The sequence below is a fragment of the Phasianus colchicus genome, chromosome 1, assembly GCF_987193195.1.
Source record: "Phasianus colchicus chromosome 1, bPhaCol1.hap1.1, whole genome shotgun sequence".
NCBI classification, from domain to species: Eukaryota; Metazoa; Chordata; class Aves; order Galliformes; family Phasianidae; genus Phasianus; species Phasianus colchicus.
Window position 1 is genome coordinate 65633613 of NC_143436.1, and position 17682 is coordinate 65651294.

A 17682-nucleotide genomic window follows, 5' to 3' on the forward strand; every position below is an offset into this window, starting at 1 on the left:
TTATCCCTTCTCTCAACACAGGCTCTCATTTCTCAGCTGCTTTTTTGTCTTCACGCACTGCTCCTCCTTCGTCAGTCAGCCACTTGCTGCCCTCATCTCACACAGAAACCCCAGGAAAACCTTCCCATGCATTCCCTAGCAGGGGATGCTCTTGTAGTCCAAACGTGAATGTTGCCAGAGCCACAATCTGTTCCTTGTTCAGCTCAGCACAGCGCACCTAAGCAGATGGTGAGTAATGGCATGCAATGCCTACTTATCTTTCTGTGCTTTCCTCCATATGGTTCCTGTATTAGGCCTGGAAACAAACTGAAGGAGGTAGTATGAATAGGAAATGAATTCCATTAAGCTCCACAAAGTTGCTCTTAAAAATTGCTGTGTTTTTGTACCGATACAAGAGTGGCTGAGTCATTTCAGACCTGAGATGTGTATATGCAGCTCCCCTGATGTTCGTAGGGTTACAACTACCTGTGTCACCTAAAAATGTTATGGTATGGTGCATCAGCTTGCAAGCCACTTGAGCACACACTTCAGTTTCTCATTTTCTCATTAAAATAATCTCAAAGCAAGCATAAGATCTTGCTGCATTAATATATATTTAAATGTTCTGACATGATGCAGGACTACACAGTCCTAGAAATGGATAATGTTGCTTGCTCCTTTTCATGGTGGTGGTAGACTGTATTTAAACATGTAAAACAACCTGATATTAAAAAGGATATGTTTAGACCATCTTAGATTTAGGTATATAGTAAGGGGCTGCTTAAAAATGTCAAAATTTTAGGATTTAGAATAGCATTCTCAAAAGAAGCCTGTAAAGGTTTATGAGTATAGCTGTCGCTACAAGCTGTAGCATTCAGTGAAACAACTTCCTAAATGCCTAAAGGCCAGAATTACTTTACAGCTATTTTTGGTGTATTAATGTCTCAGTCACTTGGTGCCAAATCCCCAAGAGAGAGCTACAGCATGAGAGATGCACAACGTACAGCAAGAACGTACCATCCAGCAGCAGTCCTGCAAATAGGGAAAAGGGAGAAGCAAGTCTTGGGTTCTTGTCCCATCTCCAGGGTTGGCTCATGGATTTTACGCTGAAAAATGATAGGATAAATGACAAAAAAAAAAAAAAAAAAAGGCAAAATAATCAAATTTGGGAGTGGAAACAAGATGCTCTCCTTCCAGGAAGAAGGAAGAAAGGAAGAGAGGGCCTGGGTTTATTTTGCTTTCCTGACCCCAGATGTCTCATGCACCTTCATATACTCCAATGCAACCACCAGCCTGTAGGAAAACCTGTGAAGCACCCCAAACCTGAAATGAGGCCAACTTACCAGAAATAAATAAGGATTCTTCAGTTCCAAAAGGCAGCATGGTTCACCTATGTAACACTGGCATGTATACTACAAGGACTGCTCCAAAAGTAATGCCTCCCTTTTTATTTTGTTGGCAAACTATGACAGAAACAGACATTGGTAGTATGGCAGTAGACATTGAACCTTTCCACCAATATTCCATTACATTTTGTTGCTGTACAAAGGATGGCAGCAGAGGGGCAGTCTGACAAAATGACGTCTGACATGGAAGCGCGTATGAAGCAAAGGTGTGTCACTGAATTCCTCCATGTCGAAAAAGTGTACTCATTGACATTCATTGACACTTGCTGAATGTTTCTGCAGACCAAACAGTGGATATGAGCACAGTGAGGTGGTGGGTGGTGTGTTTTAGCAGTAGTATCAGCAATGTGAAAGACAAGTCATGTTCCTATGGCCATGCCCAGCTGTCACACCGTGAAACAAAGAGTGTTTCTATCAGCTCATCCACATGGGAATCAGCTAACAGTGGTGATTATGCAGAAAAATAGAGTTTTGTAGCTAAGGAATTGCTTTATCAAACACTATTGCAGTTTCCATAGAAATAAATAGGAGGCATTACTTTCAGAGCAGCCGATGTACATATCATTGAAAAATTTCATTGCCTCAAACTTTGATGTGTTGCTAGAAGTTGTTTTCCAAACCCAGAGAAAACAAAACAAGAGTCTCTCCTCAATGATTCCACACTGCCTTGTACCACATACAGATCCTGAGCAGCAGATGTTTCCTAGGGGCATCTTGGTTGCATGATAAGTGCTGGTGCTATGAATTGTTGCAGTGGGTTATGGAGTAATCTTAACATTTGTTTGGGGTGTCTGGCAGCCAATGCTTTTGAGGGTGATATTATTTCCTTGATGATAGAACTGCATGACTAATCCAATCTGACCTTGTAATGGACTGGTGGGATTCCTAATGAGCCATCATCAGCTCCTCCTGAGAGCTTCCACTTGCCTCAGCCTACCTGCATTAGTAGCATGTGTGTGTGCCGTGGCCTCCAGCCATATGAAGATTTCAGTGGGCAGCTCAGAGAGGCAAAGGTGGCATCCACAAAAAGTGGAGATACTCAGGAGTACATATAGACACTTGGCTCCCTGTTCTTGCTTCACTGGTTGGCTTATGTATTTAAAATACATTTTTATCTTATATTTAACATCTACATTAGAAATCTTATATAAACCAGCCACTGAAATCTAGGTGTCTCTGGCCCTCAATGAATGTTCCTGCCATGAGGGATATAGCTCCTGAGGTGATACAGGCAGAGGAACGTGCTTGTGGAGCCTGTCAGACACAAATTAGACATGGGGAATTCAGCTCTGCTGTCACTGAAAGACTCCTAGATGTACCCAGAAACATCAGACGCTTGGTTTAATGCGGAAAGCAGAGGACTTATTGGTAGCTGAAAAATATTTGGATGCAGGCACCTTAAGATCAACCATGTGTTTTTAAAATCTTACTAAATACTTATTTGCACCTTTAGGTATCTAAGTAACTGCAACAGTTTGATACCAGGTCAATTTAAATACTTGTGCTTCTTGCATGTTATTTTAAGACTTTTCCCTTAACAACTTTTTTTTTTCACTCTGAAAGTGGTTTCCTAATGTGACTCAGAGGGAGACTGTCATTAGTAAGTCATTAATGAGCCCGTAACTTTGATTGTGTTCATTACATGTCGAGTAAGAATTATTTCAATGAAATAAATTACTTTTTTTTTTTTTTTTTTTTTTTTGCCTAATCAGTAGGACAAGAATTCATGCTCAGCGTCCCCTTACTCTGAGAATTTTGATCCTTTTGTTGGAAATACATTAGCTGGAACTGTTACTTTCAGCCTATATTTCTGTTTCTCAGATATTAAAACAGAAATGCATTTTGTTTGTCTTACCAGGAAAAGGCACTTTGAAAATATCTGTCCTATTTCCTAGGCTGCCTCGCTAAGGGGTTGCGTGCACACTTACAAATTACAAAAACAGAAGAAAAAAGAAGAAAACATAAAACTCTAGTGTACATAAATGATTATTTAAAAATAATCATTTTCTGCTAGCGTTTTTGGCAGCATGCACTCTGAGACACGCGATAGTATGGAACTAGCCCAAAGACACTGCTGCATGTTAGTAAATACTATATGAGTTTTCAGGGTCATCACCCAGGACTGTCACAAAACAGGTTATGTCAGAGGCAAGCTGAGCATCAGCTTTGAAATTCCTGTTTGATTAACTGGTGACCTTCTTGAGCCTTCTGCAGAATATTTTTAAGCATTAGAAAAAAAATAGATGATGAGAAAGTCCAAGAAAATACTCTGTCTTTATAGGTGCAGTAGCTGGATCCTACAGTGAAATAAAAACCTATGGGAAGTAGGGACCCATCCTGCAAATATTCCCATATTCACTGAATTTTGTTTTTTCCAACCTCCAGAGGACAGGGACAGCACTCCAGCCCCTTCACACTGAGGCAGAGCTTTTCTGAAGGACTCAAGTCTGCATTGGCATGCCTCATTTTCTCACAGTTCAACTTTGCTCCATGACTTGTTTGTACAGCAAAGGTAAGCATAAAATAGGCCTTGCTCCAGAGGAGGGTGTTTCTAAGGTATTGCTTATATATATGAATAAGCACAGTATATTAATTTTCTGTAGACTAGCTTCATGTTCAATATTGCAGTAAAAATTTATGAAGAATGTGAACTCTCAGATGTGACAAAATAGTATCACCCTTTGAAGACTAGTTTCATTGTTAAATTCCGTGTCAGTTGTAAACATCCTTTGACTACCCTGCAGCTAAAACTAGATGGAAGTTTGCATTTAAAATAAGGAAAAAAATCCCTGAATATTTCACCCTCAACCTTGTAAACAAGGTTGAGGGTGAAATGGTGCCAGGGCGCACTACCTTCACCTGGAATCTGCCTGAGCACAGTAATCCATATATCATAGAATCGTAGAATGGTTTGGGTTGTTAGGGACTTTTAACGTCATCTGGTTCCAATCCCCTGCCATAGGCAGGGACACCTCCCTCTAGACCAGGTTGCTCAAAGCCCCATCCAGCCTGGCCTTCCAGGGAAGGGGCATTCACAGCCTCCCTGGGCAACTTGCTCCAGTGTATCACCACGTTCACAGTAAAGAATATCATTTCAATATCTAGTCTAAATCTAGCTTCTTCCAGTTAAAAACCATTCCCCCTCATCCTGTCACTACATGCCCTTAAGAAAGTCCGTCCCCAATGCATATATGTGTATTGATAAAAGATATACCCACAAAAAATACTATTAAAAAGTTATAAAAGAAGGATTCAGCCACACCCTTTCTTTCTCTCGTACTCTAGTATGCCAATGGCAATTTTCATGAATATATTTGATGAAGGTCCTCTTCATGAAATGGATCCTCCCCTCAATGTAGGACTTTGATTTTGTTCAATGCATGCCGCAATCATCCCATTATAAAAAAAAGATTCTTGAAAATGTGAATGAAATGAAGCCAATGCAGTGTTGGCATTGTGAGTATGCCTGCACTTAACCTCAAAATCACATTATTTACTACTTTCCTGCTGAAAAATTGGATGAACGTTGATGTAACTCATACATCAACTACATTTCAGTGTCACTTTGACTATCAAAATCACTGAGACAGTGAGACAACTCACATGAAAAAATCTCTTGTTAGGTGGTAAGGGTTACATGACAAATTTATCATTTTCAAAACTTGAAATTGGATTTCATGTGATATTTGTTGTGAACTGCCAATGAAGTCAGAAAAACATCTGTTTTAAAAAAACAAACAAACATACTTTTATGTTCTCCAATAGACAGACAACCACAAATGTCATGCAATCTACAGGTCTTCATGTAATCTTTCCAGAATTTAGATGACCTAGAGGTGATGTGAATTCTTTGGTAATGTTTTAAAATGTTTTGGAAAATATTTGTGAAATTATTTGAGTTCCTAAGAGAGAAAAATGTCACTACTGTCTAAACTGTTACTGTTATGTATAGATATTAATTGCAGTGCGTTTCACAAATAGGGGAAATTTTGTTAAAGTAATATTCACCAAGCAGAGATACAAAAATGTAGATACAACTATCCACATATGTTGTGCAAAGTCAAAAGAATATAAGAAAAAAATAATTATAAGGAAGAAAGAAGTGATAAAAATGATCAGAATGTATGAATATGAATATTGAAGTACAGACCAAGAGTGACACACACAAAGCTGGGTGAATAAGCCATGGAGACAGTCTCTATTTCTCTTTCCTCCCGTGGTACTCTCCAAGATGATGCAGTGTGGATTTGTTTCTCTCCACAGTTCTTTTACCCCCAGTAGTGTCTCCCATCACTTCAGCTTAAACACAGCACTTCTGCATGATCTGGGACTTTCCTTTTGTTGCATTTCTTTTGGGAGGACAGCCTGTGCAACCTGCTAAGAGATATGTATGTGCTTATTGTGGTTTCCCAGACCAGCTGCAGGCCACTGACTGTAACCGCAAACCAGCAGTGGTATGAGATGAGACCCTAGGGAAGTGTAGACAAACTAAACAAGTGGTGGCTACCCAATCCTGGACAGACAGGAGGGGCATGTAGCTGGGCTAAGCAGTCCTGTTATGAAATCTTTCCTGCCTTCCTTAAGAACTGGCCTGGGAAGACATTTCCCTAATTTAGATAGAGAATCATGTGTTCTGCACAGATATTTCATGAAAAAGTCCCTTGGGTAGGTTAGATAAGAGTACGACCTGCTGGACGTGGTAATGAATGAAAGGCATTTCAACTTCTCCACTCATTTGACATTTAACTTGGCAAAAAAGATGGGTTGCTTTGTCAAGAAATGACAACAGAGCCCATGACTACTAAGGAAGGAGTGATGCTGAGACAGACAATTACGACTTAGGGAAGTGTTGGCTGCCCCAAACCCGCTGAGATCTCTTTGTTGTCCAGAGAGAATTGCTTTTGTTTTGCTTTGTTTTTCATCAAGTTAATGTATTTTGACTTTCTTATGTAATTGGACATTTGCCTTTCTTCTCCTCCAGACCTTCCAGTGATGGTACCCATGAAGCTTCATGGTTTCATCTTCTTTAAAGTCTAGAGGAAATCGCTACCATTATTAAGAGAGATGGTTCTTTGGGTAGAAAATGGAAGGGTTTTGCCAGGTTTGTACCATAGAACAATCTTATGCAAGTGGCAGATTCTCTGGTGGATGGTGACATTGCTCCAGCACACTTATACAATGGGGTATCACTAATGCCTATATTTGGTGGATTAACTGCTTCGATTCTTAACTATTAGGTTGCTGACTGTTTTTTGTTTATTTTGTGCCAGAATGGATGCTTCCAAGAAAACCTTCCTGAATACATTTTATTTATGGTAGTAAATTCTATCAATGGTACCTCTTCACTATCTGGGAAATACTTATAAAAAGGTGAGGGGTGGAGACAGATGGATCACTGCATAGAGTTTTCCCCTACTTCACACATCTTCTAAACAAAATCATAACCGAGGGACATAATGTTTATTTCTATTTACTTTTTAATATACCAGAGCTTCACCTCTGGACTCTCATTCTTTTTAAAACAACAGGAAAATGACATCTAAATACATCGCTCTGATAACCTAATGATATGAAAACATTTCTATTTTCTTTGGGTTATTGTAAGATTTCTATTCATTATAAGGAGCCTGACTTCATAAGTGCTGAAAAGCCCACATCCCCAGGACTTCAGTGAAGTCTTGAGCTGTTCACTTTCTTCAGCCTTCCCAGAAGGTCTCTTCACCAGAGAAGGAAGATAGGATTTTCAGTTGCCTGTAACTATTTGTTCAAGATATTGCTTGAGATGTTCTTACCTGTCGATAGCCGCCTGGTGGAATAATATCTTGAATAATGAAATACAACCAACAACTTTTGCATTTTTTGGTCAGAGAAATCTCCAAAATGGGAAGTGTTCCTTGTCTTCTGTGGAACCCACCTTCTGCTTGGCTCATCACCTACAGCCTTAAATGACTGCTGCCTTTTTGTTGAAGACCTTCAGAAAAAACAGTATGTGCAAAACACCTGTAGATAGTCAGGAGATGAATAAGAGACAATTACTTGGTTTAATTCAGGAAAGTCAAAAAGCATTTGCAGTCATTTCTCACATGGTACAGAGCTCAATATTCAGCATCTTGGTATTGAGGACAAAGGGAACTGATACAAGTTTGAGTGTGCTTTAAGGAAATCTAGAGGTTATTATTTTAACTAATAATAATAATAATAAAAATCTCCCTGATATGGAAATTGAGATATCAAGAAAAAACAATACATATGCTTGAGTTCAGTAAGCCTCAGCAGATGGCTTGAGGCTGTCTGGTGCCTATCACATGAGGCTGGAAAGGTGCTGTCGTTGGCACAGTTGCCAGCTTCAGGCAAACTAAGCTGCTGGTGGCCGAAGCCCTGATCCTCAGAGAAACCCACCACTCCTCACAGTTTGTCAACTGGTGGTGACCTCAAGGATTGACAGCAAAGCTCAGCAAGGTGCTTCAGTCATAGCAACTGGGGTTGTAGCAAGGAGTTTTCCTTTGCCAGTAGGGTCCAACCACCACTATAAGTGCTACTGCAAAACTGTTCCATTAAATTAACCTAGAATGTGTACAGCTAAAAAAAAATGGTGCAAAGATAACAAAGAGGAGGTAAATTAAGATTTCAGTGAAGGACAAAGATTTGATCCATCTGAACTGCAGCTGTTGGCGTGTGTTATCATCCACTGGTGAGGCCACATCTCCAGTATTATGTTCAGTTTTGGGCCTCTCACTACAAAAAAGACACGGAGGCCCTGGAGTGTGTCCAGAGAAGGGCAATGAAGCTGTGAAGGGTCTGCAGCACAAGTTTTTTGGGGAGCAGCTGAGGGAGCTGGGATTGATAACACTGGAGAAGGGGAGCTCAGATGCTACCTTATCGCTTTCTACAGCTCCTGGAAAGGAAGTTGTAGTGAGGTGGTGGTCATCCTCTTCTCTCAGGTAACGGTGATAAGAGGAGAGGTAATGGCCTTAAGTTGTTCCAGGGGAAATTCAGATTGGATGTTAGGAAAAATTTCTTCTCAGAAGGAGTAGTAAAGCCCTGGAACAGGCTGTGCAGGGAGGTGATGGAGTCACTGTCTCTGAAGGTGTTCAAGAAATGTAGTGATGCAGCGCTGAGGGCCATGGTTTTGTGGGCAATATTGGTGGTAAGAGGAAGACTGGACTGGATGACCTTAAGGGTTCAATGATTCTATCCAGTACTGCAATATGTTTGTGCTGTTTTGATGCACCTAGACTTAAAAGGCATCTCTTGGGCACCAAATATTGGGAAGCCAGTAGGAATCACTGCTCTCGGGGCCCTGCTTCTGCCTCCATGAAGTTGGTGTAATGTGCAGACAGAAACCAGCCCTGTTTCTCGAGGTGTATCTGGCAACCTGCTGATTGCTCTCTCACCCGCGCAAGCTGTGACCCTTTCCAGCTGTTCTTAATCTGGTCCCTTAACCTTTAATAAAAAAACACCCTACAAACATAACACACCAGCTTTCCGTTCCTCAGAGCCAAACTTTGCTAACAACATCTAGGTTGTTTTCAAACCTGGCTTCAAACATAAAAGTGACTAATAAATCTATATCCCATAATAGGCTGGAAGGCCTATTATTTAAAAACATACTCGGATTTTACGACCCATTTCTAGTGAAAATCCCAACCGCACCTCTCTGATGCTCCCCTTCTGCTGCTTACATCCCAGATGATGGGCACGATAGCCAGAGAAACACACCAGTAAATAAGTGAAGGCTATAAACCTGTCTCAGATTAGCGATTTGTGTACGCGCGAGGGGGAAGAGAGCAAGGAAATTCAGTTTTCTAATCTGCTCAATTTCCTGGCTCTTAGTGCTTTGTAACTTCCCAGCTGCCGATTCCGTTCCTCCGTGGTTGATGTCAGTGCATGCTGCTCCGTGCCCTGCAGCGGGACAGTGTCGCTGGGGGGCTGTGGGCTGCCCCTGCCCTACGGCAGCGCCCCGGGGCACCCGGGGGCAGGCACAGTGCGGAGCCTGAGAGCCCGGGCGCTGGAAGGAGCGTCGCCCGCTGGCTTCGGGATCCAGCTTCGGGCTTCCCATTGGAACAGCACCGCAAATATCAGTCAATCATCATTCAAGAGCATCCATCTTTCTGACTTTTTTAGGGCCTTGTAATTGCCCCCTCCCTGACAGGAGGATTTATGCCCGGCCCGGTACGGGGAGCTTCGCTGCCCGCCTGGCACCGCCGGCTCCTGCGGGGGAACGCGGAGCCGCCGCAGCCGCAACCCCCCCTTCCTTCCCGCGGCCGCTTTCTGCCGAACTGTCGCCTCCAGCAGCCCCCCGCGCTGCTCTCTCTGTTGCTCCGATCGGTCTGGGGCTTAGTGCCGGGCTCTCAGCTGCCTCCGGTCCCGGAACGAGGAGCGGGCCTAACTCCCATCACCTGAATTTTCCGTGCAAAAGTCACGGACCGTCCCGGCGCCGTTCGAAAGGGAAACGCTTTCCCTCTCTCTTCCTCTTTCCCTTTCCCCGCTTCCCAAGCAGGCTGCCTCCCGGTCCTTCCCGCGGCTCCGGCTCCCCCAGCAGCACTCCCCGAGCTCCGGCCCCGTGCCTTTTGCTCGCCGAGGTTCGGCTGTTTGTCCCCCCCCGCGGGGCACGGCCGGGCCCCTCCGGCGGGCAGCGCCCGGGGGGAGGTGATGGCCTAGAAACCGCGCGGCGCTGAGCGGCGGTGCGGCTGTGCCGCTCCCCTCTCTCTCTGCCCGCGACTCTCCCTCTCCTCCCGCGGCGGTAGCGGAGCAGCGGGGAGCCCCGTGCCCCCCATGCGCGGCGCGGGGATTCTCAGGCGGCCGGGGGACGCCCCGCGAGGAACGCCGGCGCTTGGGGCGGTCCCGACCCGCCGTCCCCCCGGTTCTCGGCGCTGACCGGGCCGGAGAAACCCCTCCGGCGACGGGTCCGTCGGGGCCGCGGCCGTCGGCGGCGGCGGGGCATCCTCCGGCGGGCGCCGCCGGACGGCACCGGGGCGTTGGGGCGGCGTTGGGGCGGCCCCGGGCTCGCTCCGGCCGCTGGCGGCGCGGCCGGCGCGGGGGGAGCTGGCGGCCGAGGGCGGCGCGGGGCCGCGGGGCCGGGGCTGGGGCTGGCTGACCCCCGGCGCCGTGCCCCTGGGGCTGGCGGGCGCCTTCCTGGGCGCGGGCCGCTACCTGCTGCGAGGCGGCGCGCGGCCGCGGACGGCGGCGCTGCTGCTGGCCGCCTGCTGCGGGGGGGAGGCGGTGGCGCGGACGGCGCTGGCGGCGGGGGAGGACCGGCGGCGCTCCCTGGCCGCCGCGGGGGTGGTGCTGAGCTGCCTGGCCGCCGCGACATGGCTGGTGCTGAGGCTGCGGCAGGGCGTCCTCATGCTCGCCGTCACTAGCGCGGCCAGGACCACGTCCCTCGTCGCCTTGGAGAGGGTCCCGGCGTCCTGGCGGCCCTACCTGGCCTACCTGCTGGGGCTGCTGGGCGTCCTGCTGGCCGGCTACGCCGAGCGGCTCTGGCCCCCGCGGCGGGCCGCCCCGCTGGCGGAGCCTCCCGCCGCCCCCCCGGCCGCGGACGAAGCCCCGGCGCTCAGGCGGCGGCGGCGGTCCAGCTCCATGATCTCCGCCGAGATGTCGGGCGGCGGCGGCGGCAAGAGCCACCGGCGGACCTCGCTGCCCTGCATCCCCCGCGAGCAGGTAAGGCGCGGCGCGCGGCGGCGGGGAGGGCGGCGGGGAGCGGAGCGCGGCTGCTGCCCCGAGGGGACGGGCACGCGGCGACGGGAGCCGCGGGACGGAGCCGCGGGCGGACCCCGGCCGCCCTGCCCCGGGCGCCGGGGACGGAGCTCGGAGCCGTTCGCGTCTCACAGCCCGGAGCGGGGTTTGCTCTTCGGGTGAGCGGCGGAAAGTTGAGGCGGATGTTACGGTACCGCACCGCTGTGCCCCCGGAGTCCCGGCCGCCCCGCTGAACCGGCCCGGACCCGGCGGGGTGCCTGCGGGGCGCGGCGGGAGCAGCCCCTGATCGGGGCACGGATCGCCTCCCCTGCGAGCGGCCCGCCGTGCTTCGCTGCACTTTGCCTCCCCGGGGCTGTGCCTGACGCCGTCCCTCGGCTCGGCGTGCGAACCGACACGGGGTGCTGCCGTTCATCTCAACTTTGCTGCCTTTAAGTGGCCGTGACTCGCACGGAGCGGGGAAAACTTTCTCGCCGGTCTCGCAGCCTTATAAGTGCGCACCTGAAAAGACGGGAGAAGAAACACACGGACATCTTTACCGCACGGCTGCAGAGAGCCCTGCCGCGGGCACGAGTTCGGCAGAGTTGCCTGCCCGAAGCGCGTCCTTGTTTCTGTAGGGCTGCACCCCAACAGAGCCGTCCCCGGCCGGGCGTGCAGCCCTGCGTGGTGGTGCAGGGGGAAACCCGGGCAAAACTTTCTTTTCCAGTCGGATTTGCAAAGGACTTTGTGAGCAGCGCTCACCTGGAGCTGTAGCCCCACACCGAAGGTTTCACTCGGTCATTTAGAGGATGAGCACCGCGGTGTTTTCTCGATAATGGCACCGAAGCAAACAGTGCGGGTGGGTGGTTTGTTTCTGGACATGGTTTGGTTGCATCCCTCTATGGTCGGTTCTGACATTTGCTAGCAGAGGGCCTGACAGCCTGATACACCTGAGGCTTATTTTACAACCAATGTACTTATTGATTTAGCGTTTCTGTTTAGATGAACCAAATATTGACCACGGCGTCCCAGCAAATACGGTGTGGAAAAAATAGAAGTTGGACTCAGTTCAGACTGTTTTCATACAAACTGGGAGAGAAAGAGATGGGAATGATTGGTAAATGCAATATGTAAGGCAATGAATTAACACCGTTTCTCCTCTATGAAGCTCAGCTTTTCTGGTGGCTTTTTACAGCAAGCACTTGTAATGTTTTAAACACATTTCCATCCACTCTCACACTTTTCCAGTTCATGTGTTTGAGTGTAACCATTTGGGGATGGGGCTCCCTGGTTGTAGCCACATCATTCTCTCCCTGATGGAGGCACTGACACCATGGAGGGCTGCCGTGGACCCGAGGTGGTATCATGCCCTTCTTGTGCTCCCTGTAGGGCAGTGCCAGGTGTAACCCCTTGCCAAATTGGGCTGCTGGGTGCTGGTGCTGCTCTGTGCACTCGCTGCAGGATTTTGGCAAATTTCACTTTCTTTTGTTCTTGCTCAGTATTAATCAATAGTGAGATCTGGTGTCGCCTGCGTCACTGCGTGGTTTGAAATGGATCACTACTTCCACGTCTAGGGCGAGTTTTTCTCTCATCTTTAAGCATGTTGTGGCTGTACGTGAATGGACTTCCTCAATAAGTGTAGCAGTGCGGAGGAACAGAGACCCCGGATCTTGGGGAAGTGCTGCAGGCAGTGGGGCTCTCCCACCTCCCAGCAAACAGAGCCTGTGTTTGTAGCCAAACATCATCTCCCCGTGGACTTACAGAAACCATAGGTAAATGTTTCTCTTTTGGACAGCTTTTAAATATAACTTGTTAAAAATAGAGAGGAAGGCTTTACAAGCAGGAGCAGGCTTGCTCTCACCCCTGGCATTAGAAACCATACCCTGGGCCCAAAGGCACTTGGTGGTGTGTCCAAGAGCCACCACCCATCTCTATCAGGAAATGGATCTGTGTCGTTGCGCTGAAATGTCTGCTCACAGCTGCTGGGTAACAGTAGGAGAGGTTTTAGAGGTGCTTCCCATCACCTCCCATGTATGCTTTCCCATTGCTGTGCACTTTTATTTTCCTTCCCTCCCTGTTTGCTTCTGTGAATAGGAGAGTCTGCAAAAGTCAGAGCTTTCTCCAACTGAATTGAGTTATGTTTGGTCACACATATCTCAGTTACATTCTGTTTTTTTTCCCCACTAGAATAAAAATTTGCATTTCTTTGGCTTTGTGATAAAAAGGGCCGCACCAGGCGTTGCAAAGCGACATCACAGAGAGGTGCATTAATATGGTTAAAATTATGAGTACATAAGCTATGTTTAAGCCACTCATAGGAATAGCTGCAAATGCGTGTGTCACTGTATATTACCCAGTCTGCTGAAACATCTCATCTGAATCGCTTGTCAGTTCCAAAAGGAGCTTAGAAAGTTTAGTTAAGAAAATCACCACCGCTGCCGACGCACACGCATACACTCAGAACTTTCTTTAAGCTCTTAACAAGTTCTGATGTAATTCTGGTTGGGGTCTCATTTTGATGCCTTTTCTCCCTCCACTTCATCCCGTTCCCTGGATGAAAGGTTCTGTGCTGCCATGTGTGTGTTTCCCATTCCCAGCCCGCTCCTGCCCGCAGCTGAGCGCTGCTCCGGTGGTTCTGCCAGCACCACTGAGGATGTTCAGCTCCTGCAGGGCTCAACTCAGCTCACCCAGCTCAGAGCAGGAAGAAATTGTGAATGGGTGAGAATGAGACAGACAATGAATGAATGAATGAATGAGCAATTATTATTTTTCTCCCCCCTGCAAATGTATAAGCAGCTTTCGGTGTTTCTTCTTCAGGTTTCTGCAGACATTTTTACAGAGTGGTTTGTGTCTTGATGTTTACAACCTTGTATGATTGTTGTATTCCAAAGTGCTGGTGCTACCTGCCCTGCCTTCGACCAGCAGCTGTGGGAGGCTGTGGGAGCCTGCTGTGTCCCTCTTGGTGGCATGGAGGTGGCCCTGCCTGTCCTCATGGAAAGGCTCCATGAACCGTGAGCTCCCTATCACATGTCTGGGGGATGGTGCCGTGACAGAGATGGTCAGAGATGATGCTCCAGCAATAAGATCAGAGGACTGGATGAGAAAAAGAAATAGATTTGTTGGATTTATTTTATTTTATTTTATTTTATTTTATTTTATTTTATTTTATTTTGAAGGAGAAATTCAGCCTTTATCCGTTCTTCCCACTGTTTGGCAGTGAGAGCTCTGTCAGCGCAAGGAACATAACACTTTCCCCCTCCCCTCTTTCCTGGCTCTTTGATATACCCTTCTTTTATAGCCAACGGTTAGTGCTGCATATCCTGCCCCTTGACATGGGGGTAGGGTAGGTCTGCGTGCAACACACCGAGATTTTAAACACTGAAGAATTAAAAACAGATAAATGTGGACACTTCCTAATGCACGTCCCCTATTAGACACGGGGGTGCATTAACCTCCTTCTTCCAATACGTGTTACCGAGCTGAAATTCCTCCAATAACACTTACTGGTGGTACCACTGGGGTCACCAGAAGCTGCGTAAGACTGCGTAGCTGTCACCTGGTGACTGCTGCAACCCAACTGGGTGTGAGCTCTATGTAAGGCTCCAGGAGGAATTACGCTGCGATTCCAGATGTTTCATACATATATACTATATATATTATTATTATTATTATTTTTTACATGATTTCATTTAGGCAAACCCATCTATGTGTTCTTTTTTACTCTTTCAGCCTCACAAAAAAAAAAAAATTAAAAAACCTGCTGATTGAACTTTTATGGTAGACAAAAATAGAGTCTGACCTGATCGGATAAATCCAGAAATGGATTGGCCAAAAAAAAAAAGTGAAGTCCAGCAGTGACTTTCGGCTCTTTCTGTGCGGTGTGAAAACGCGGAGCTGTGGGACTGACTGAAAGCCATCCTGTGTGCGCCGGCTGTCGTGTTAATTAAATAAACAGCCCAACAGTGACCTGTGTGTGTGTGAGAGGTGTTCTGCGGAGCTTCCCAGGGCTGGAGGGGAAAGCAGTTGCTTTTTGAGAAAGGAGAGGGCTGCTGCAATGAAAGCGTTGGGTGAGGGGCTGTGATTTGTGTACGAAATGTTGGTAGGGATGTACGGATGAGGGAATAAAGGTAAAGGCCTAGAGAGCAAAGTGAGAGCTGTTCTTTGGGTGCTTTTTCCTTCTCAGTTGCTTCTGCAGAAGCACCCGGACAGATCCTTTCCTCAGAGTCCCCTCTCAGCAGTAAGCACTGCAGCTTTGGACCCGTTTTTCAGGTTTTGGGTTGTGCGTGTTATTTTTTGAGCCCTGAGTCGAGTGCAGGGGGAGCATCGGCATCAGAGCAGGGATCTGTGACAGAGAGGGGAAAAGATACAGCAAGCGGGAAGATAAAAACTCCGCGTCTGCCCGAGTGGGGGGGGACGTATCGGTGTTCCCCTCTCTGAGCTGAAACCGGGAGACGAAACGAGATGGGACGAAGAAGGGGAGCTCTCTCCCGCTGCCCTCCCACCGCACGCCGCAGCGCGGGCCGGGCCGTGGCCGCACCGCTCCCCTAGGGGGCACGCGAGGCCCTGCGCGGCGCAGGCAGCGCCAAAATCTGTCCGTGGTACTTAACGGGATGGCTTTTCCTTTCTTTTTTTCCTTTTTTTTTTTTTTTCCTTCTCCCCTCCCCCCCCGTTTTTTCTCCCCACATATCCACGTGATTATAACTGCTTTTCGATTTTTCTTTTTCTTTTCTTTTTTTTTTTTTTTCTTGTTTTTTCTTTTTTTTTTTTGAAAGTCTTTGAAAGTTTCAGGCTTTTGGAAGTTGTCTTACAAGCCGTGTGAGCAACTGGAAATCTCGGTGCAGAGAGGCTGCGAAGAATCTGCGAAAAATAGAAATCACCATTGCTTTATGTACAGTAGCATCTCACTATTCTTTTTCTGTACAGATGTTTATTAATAAATAAAATGGAAAACACTGTGCAAAGAGATGCTGATGGAACAGCACTATTATTTTGGTCTTTTCTCACTGCTGCATGCAGGAAGCAGCCCCGTGGTCCTGGTTCCACCCTACAGTGCTGCCAAACAGAAGGTGAAATAGAGCCTGCAAAAAAGATATTGGTTGTGTGAGTTTGGCTGGGAAACTGCATTGTTACTTCTGAAACTCACCTGGAAAAAGACTTTGTGTCAGCTGGCAGCATTGGGCACTGAGAAACTGTGTGTGTGTCTTAACTATCTATCTATTTATAGATATATATATATACACATAAACAAGTACAAGGACAATTTATGTGTGTATATATATAAATCTCTATATTTAAGTGCAGTAACTAAAAAAATGATTAACCTTTGGTTAACCATTCCTCTTAGGGTGGCTAAATGTTTCTCTTAGAAACACTTTAGCCTGACTGAGAGCTGTGTAAGATTTTACTACATCAGTGTCTATTGGAAAACTGTAGAATTTGTTGTTTTCTGAGGATTCACTGATAGCTGTTGGATTTCTGTTGTTTTCTTCTTTTGGTTTAACTAAACCTGTGTATTAGAATAATCTGATGGACTCCAGTTTCCCTAATGTAAAAGTGTCAAAATTGTAGGGAAATAATGAAACAACTTTAAAACTGAATGTCACTTATTCTGAGTGGCATCCTTGTAGCTACTGTTTGTTCACAAGCTTGCTTGTGAAATGAAATCCATATGGAAAGGTGTGAGTGTTTGAATGACGAAGGTTAACCATGTTTTGAGTTCCTGCACTTAAGAGTTCCAGAAGGACAGTTATACTTTCATACATCTCTGTATGCTGGAGCTGCACCTGTGACACCAGCAAAAACCAGAGCTTTTCCTCACCCTGAAGAACAGACACTTCTGCTTGTCTCTTGCACTTGCCTTTGCTATAGTTTTAAATAAACCAAGGGGTGTTTGTGATCAATGTTGTGGAGAACAGGCAGAACATTGATGTATATTGTAACCTATGTTACATGCAAGTAGAGATTTTCAGCAAAAATACAAACCTCAAATCGACTTTAAAATGCAGCAGCAGCTATCTCTCTGGGATGGCATTCTGAGAGAGACCCTCAGGAGCACTGTGTTTGTGTATCTGACCAGCAGGGAAAGAAGGGACATGTGAAGGGTGAGGTAGCAGCTGAGAAGTTGCATCTGAGCAATGTTTTTTTCTACTTCTAATCCAGATAGACTGGCCCAAGCTTTGCACAGCCTGAAGAATAAACCAACACCTTGTCTGTTTTTGTCTATTAAAAGTCACTTCAGATGACAGCTAGGAAGGTGTAAATCTCTGCAGAAGGGAAGATCCAAAAGGGCTGCACAGTCACATCTTATGTGGTATCCCTCCGTTACTGCAGAGCTTCTAAAACTTTTAGTAGGAGATTTTTGTTTTTTCTTATCATATCCTGGTACAGCTCGCTCGTTAGGGCCATTTCTATGTTGGGGACACTGAAATCCTTGCCATGACACTCATCAGGTGAGCAGCAGAAAGTGGTAGATGTTGGTGAAGTTCTAAGATGCTTGTTTACAAGCTTCTCTTCAATTTTACTGGCAATGTTAACAACAGATTGCTATTGAAAATGCGTGATTGCTGTATTTTGCACTGATAAGGAATTTCATTGTGTTTAGGTGGATTTATAATTGCAAGATAAC

General features: G+C 46.7%; 1 protein-coding gene across 1 annotated transcript in view; it reads left to right on the plus strand.

The window, feature by feature from the left end:
- Positions 1 to 10618: 10618 nt before the first annotated feature.
- The window catches only part of PDE3A (phosphodiesterase 3A), a 247002-nt gene continuing 239938 nt past the window's right edge, over positions 10619 to 17682 (plus strand). Inside the window, exon 1 of the mRNA XM_031597803.2 lies at positions 10619 to 11045. Within this exon, the coding sequence (XP_031453663.2) occupies positions 10731 to 11045 (315 nt within the window). The 5' untranslated portion in view covers positions 10619 to 10730. The remainder of the gene's footprint in view (positions 11046 to 17682) is intronic.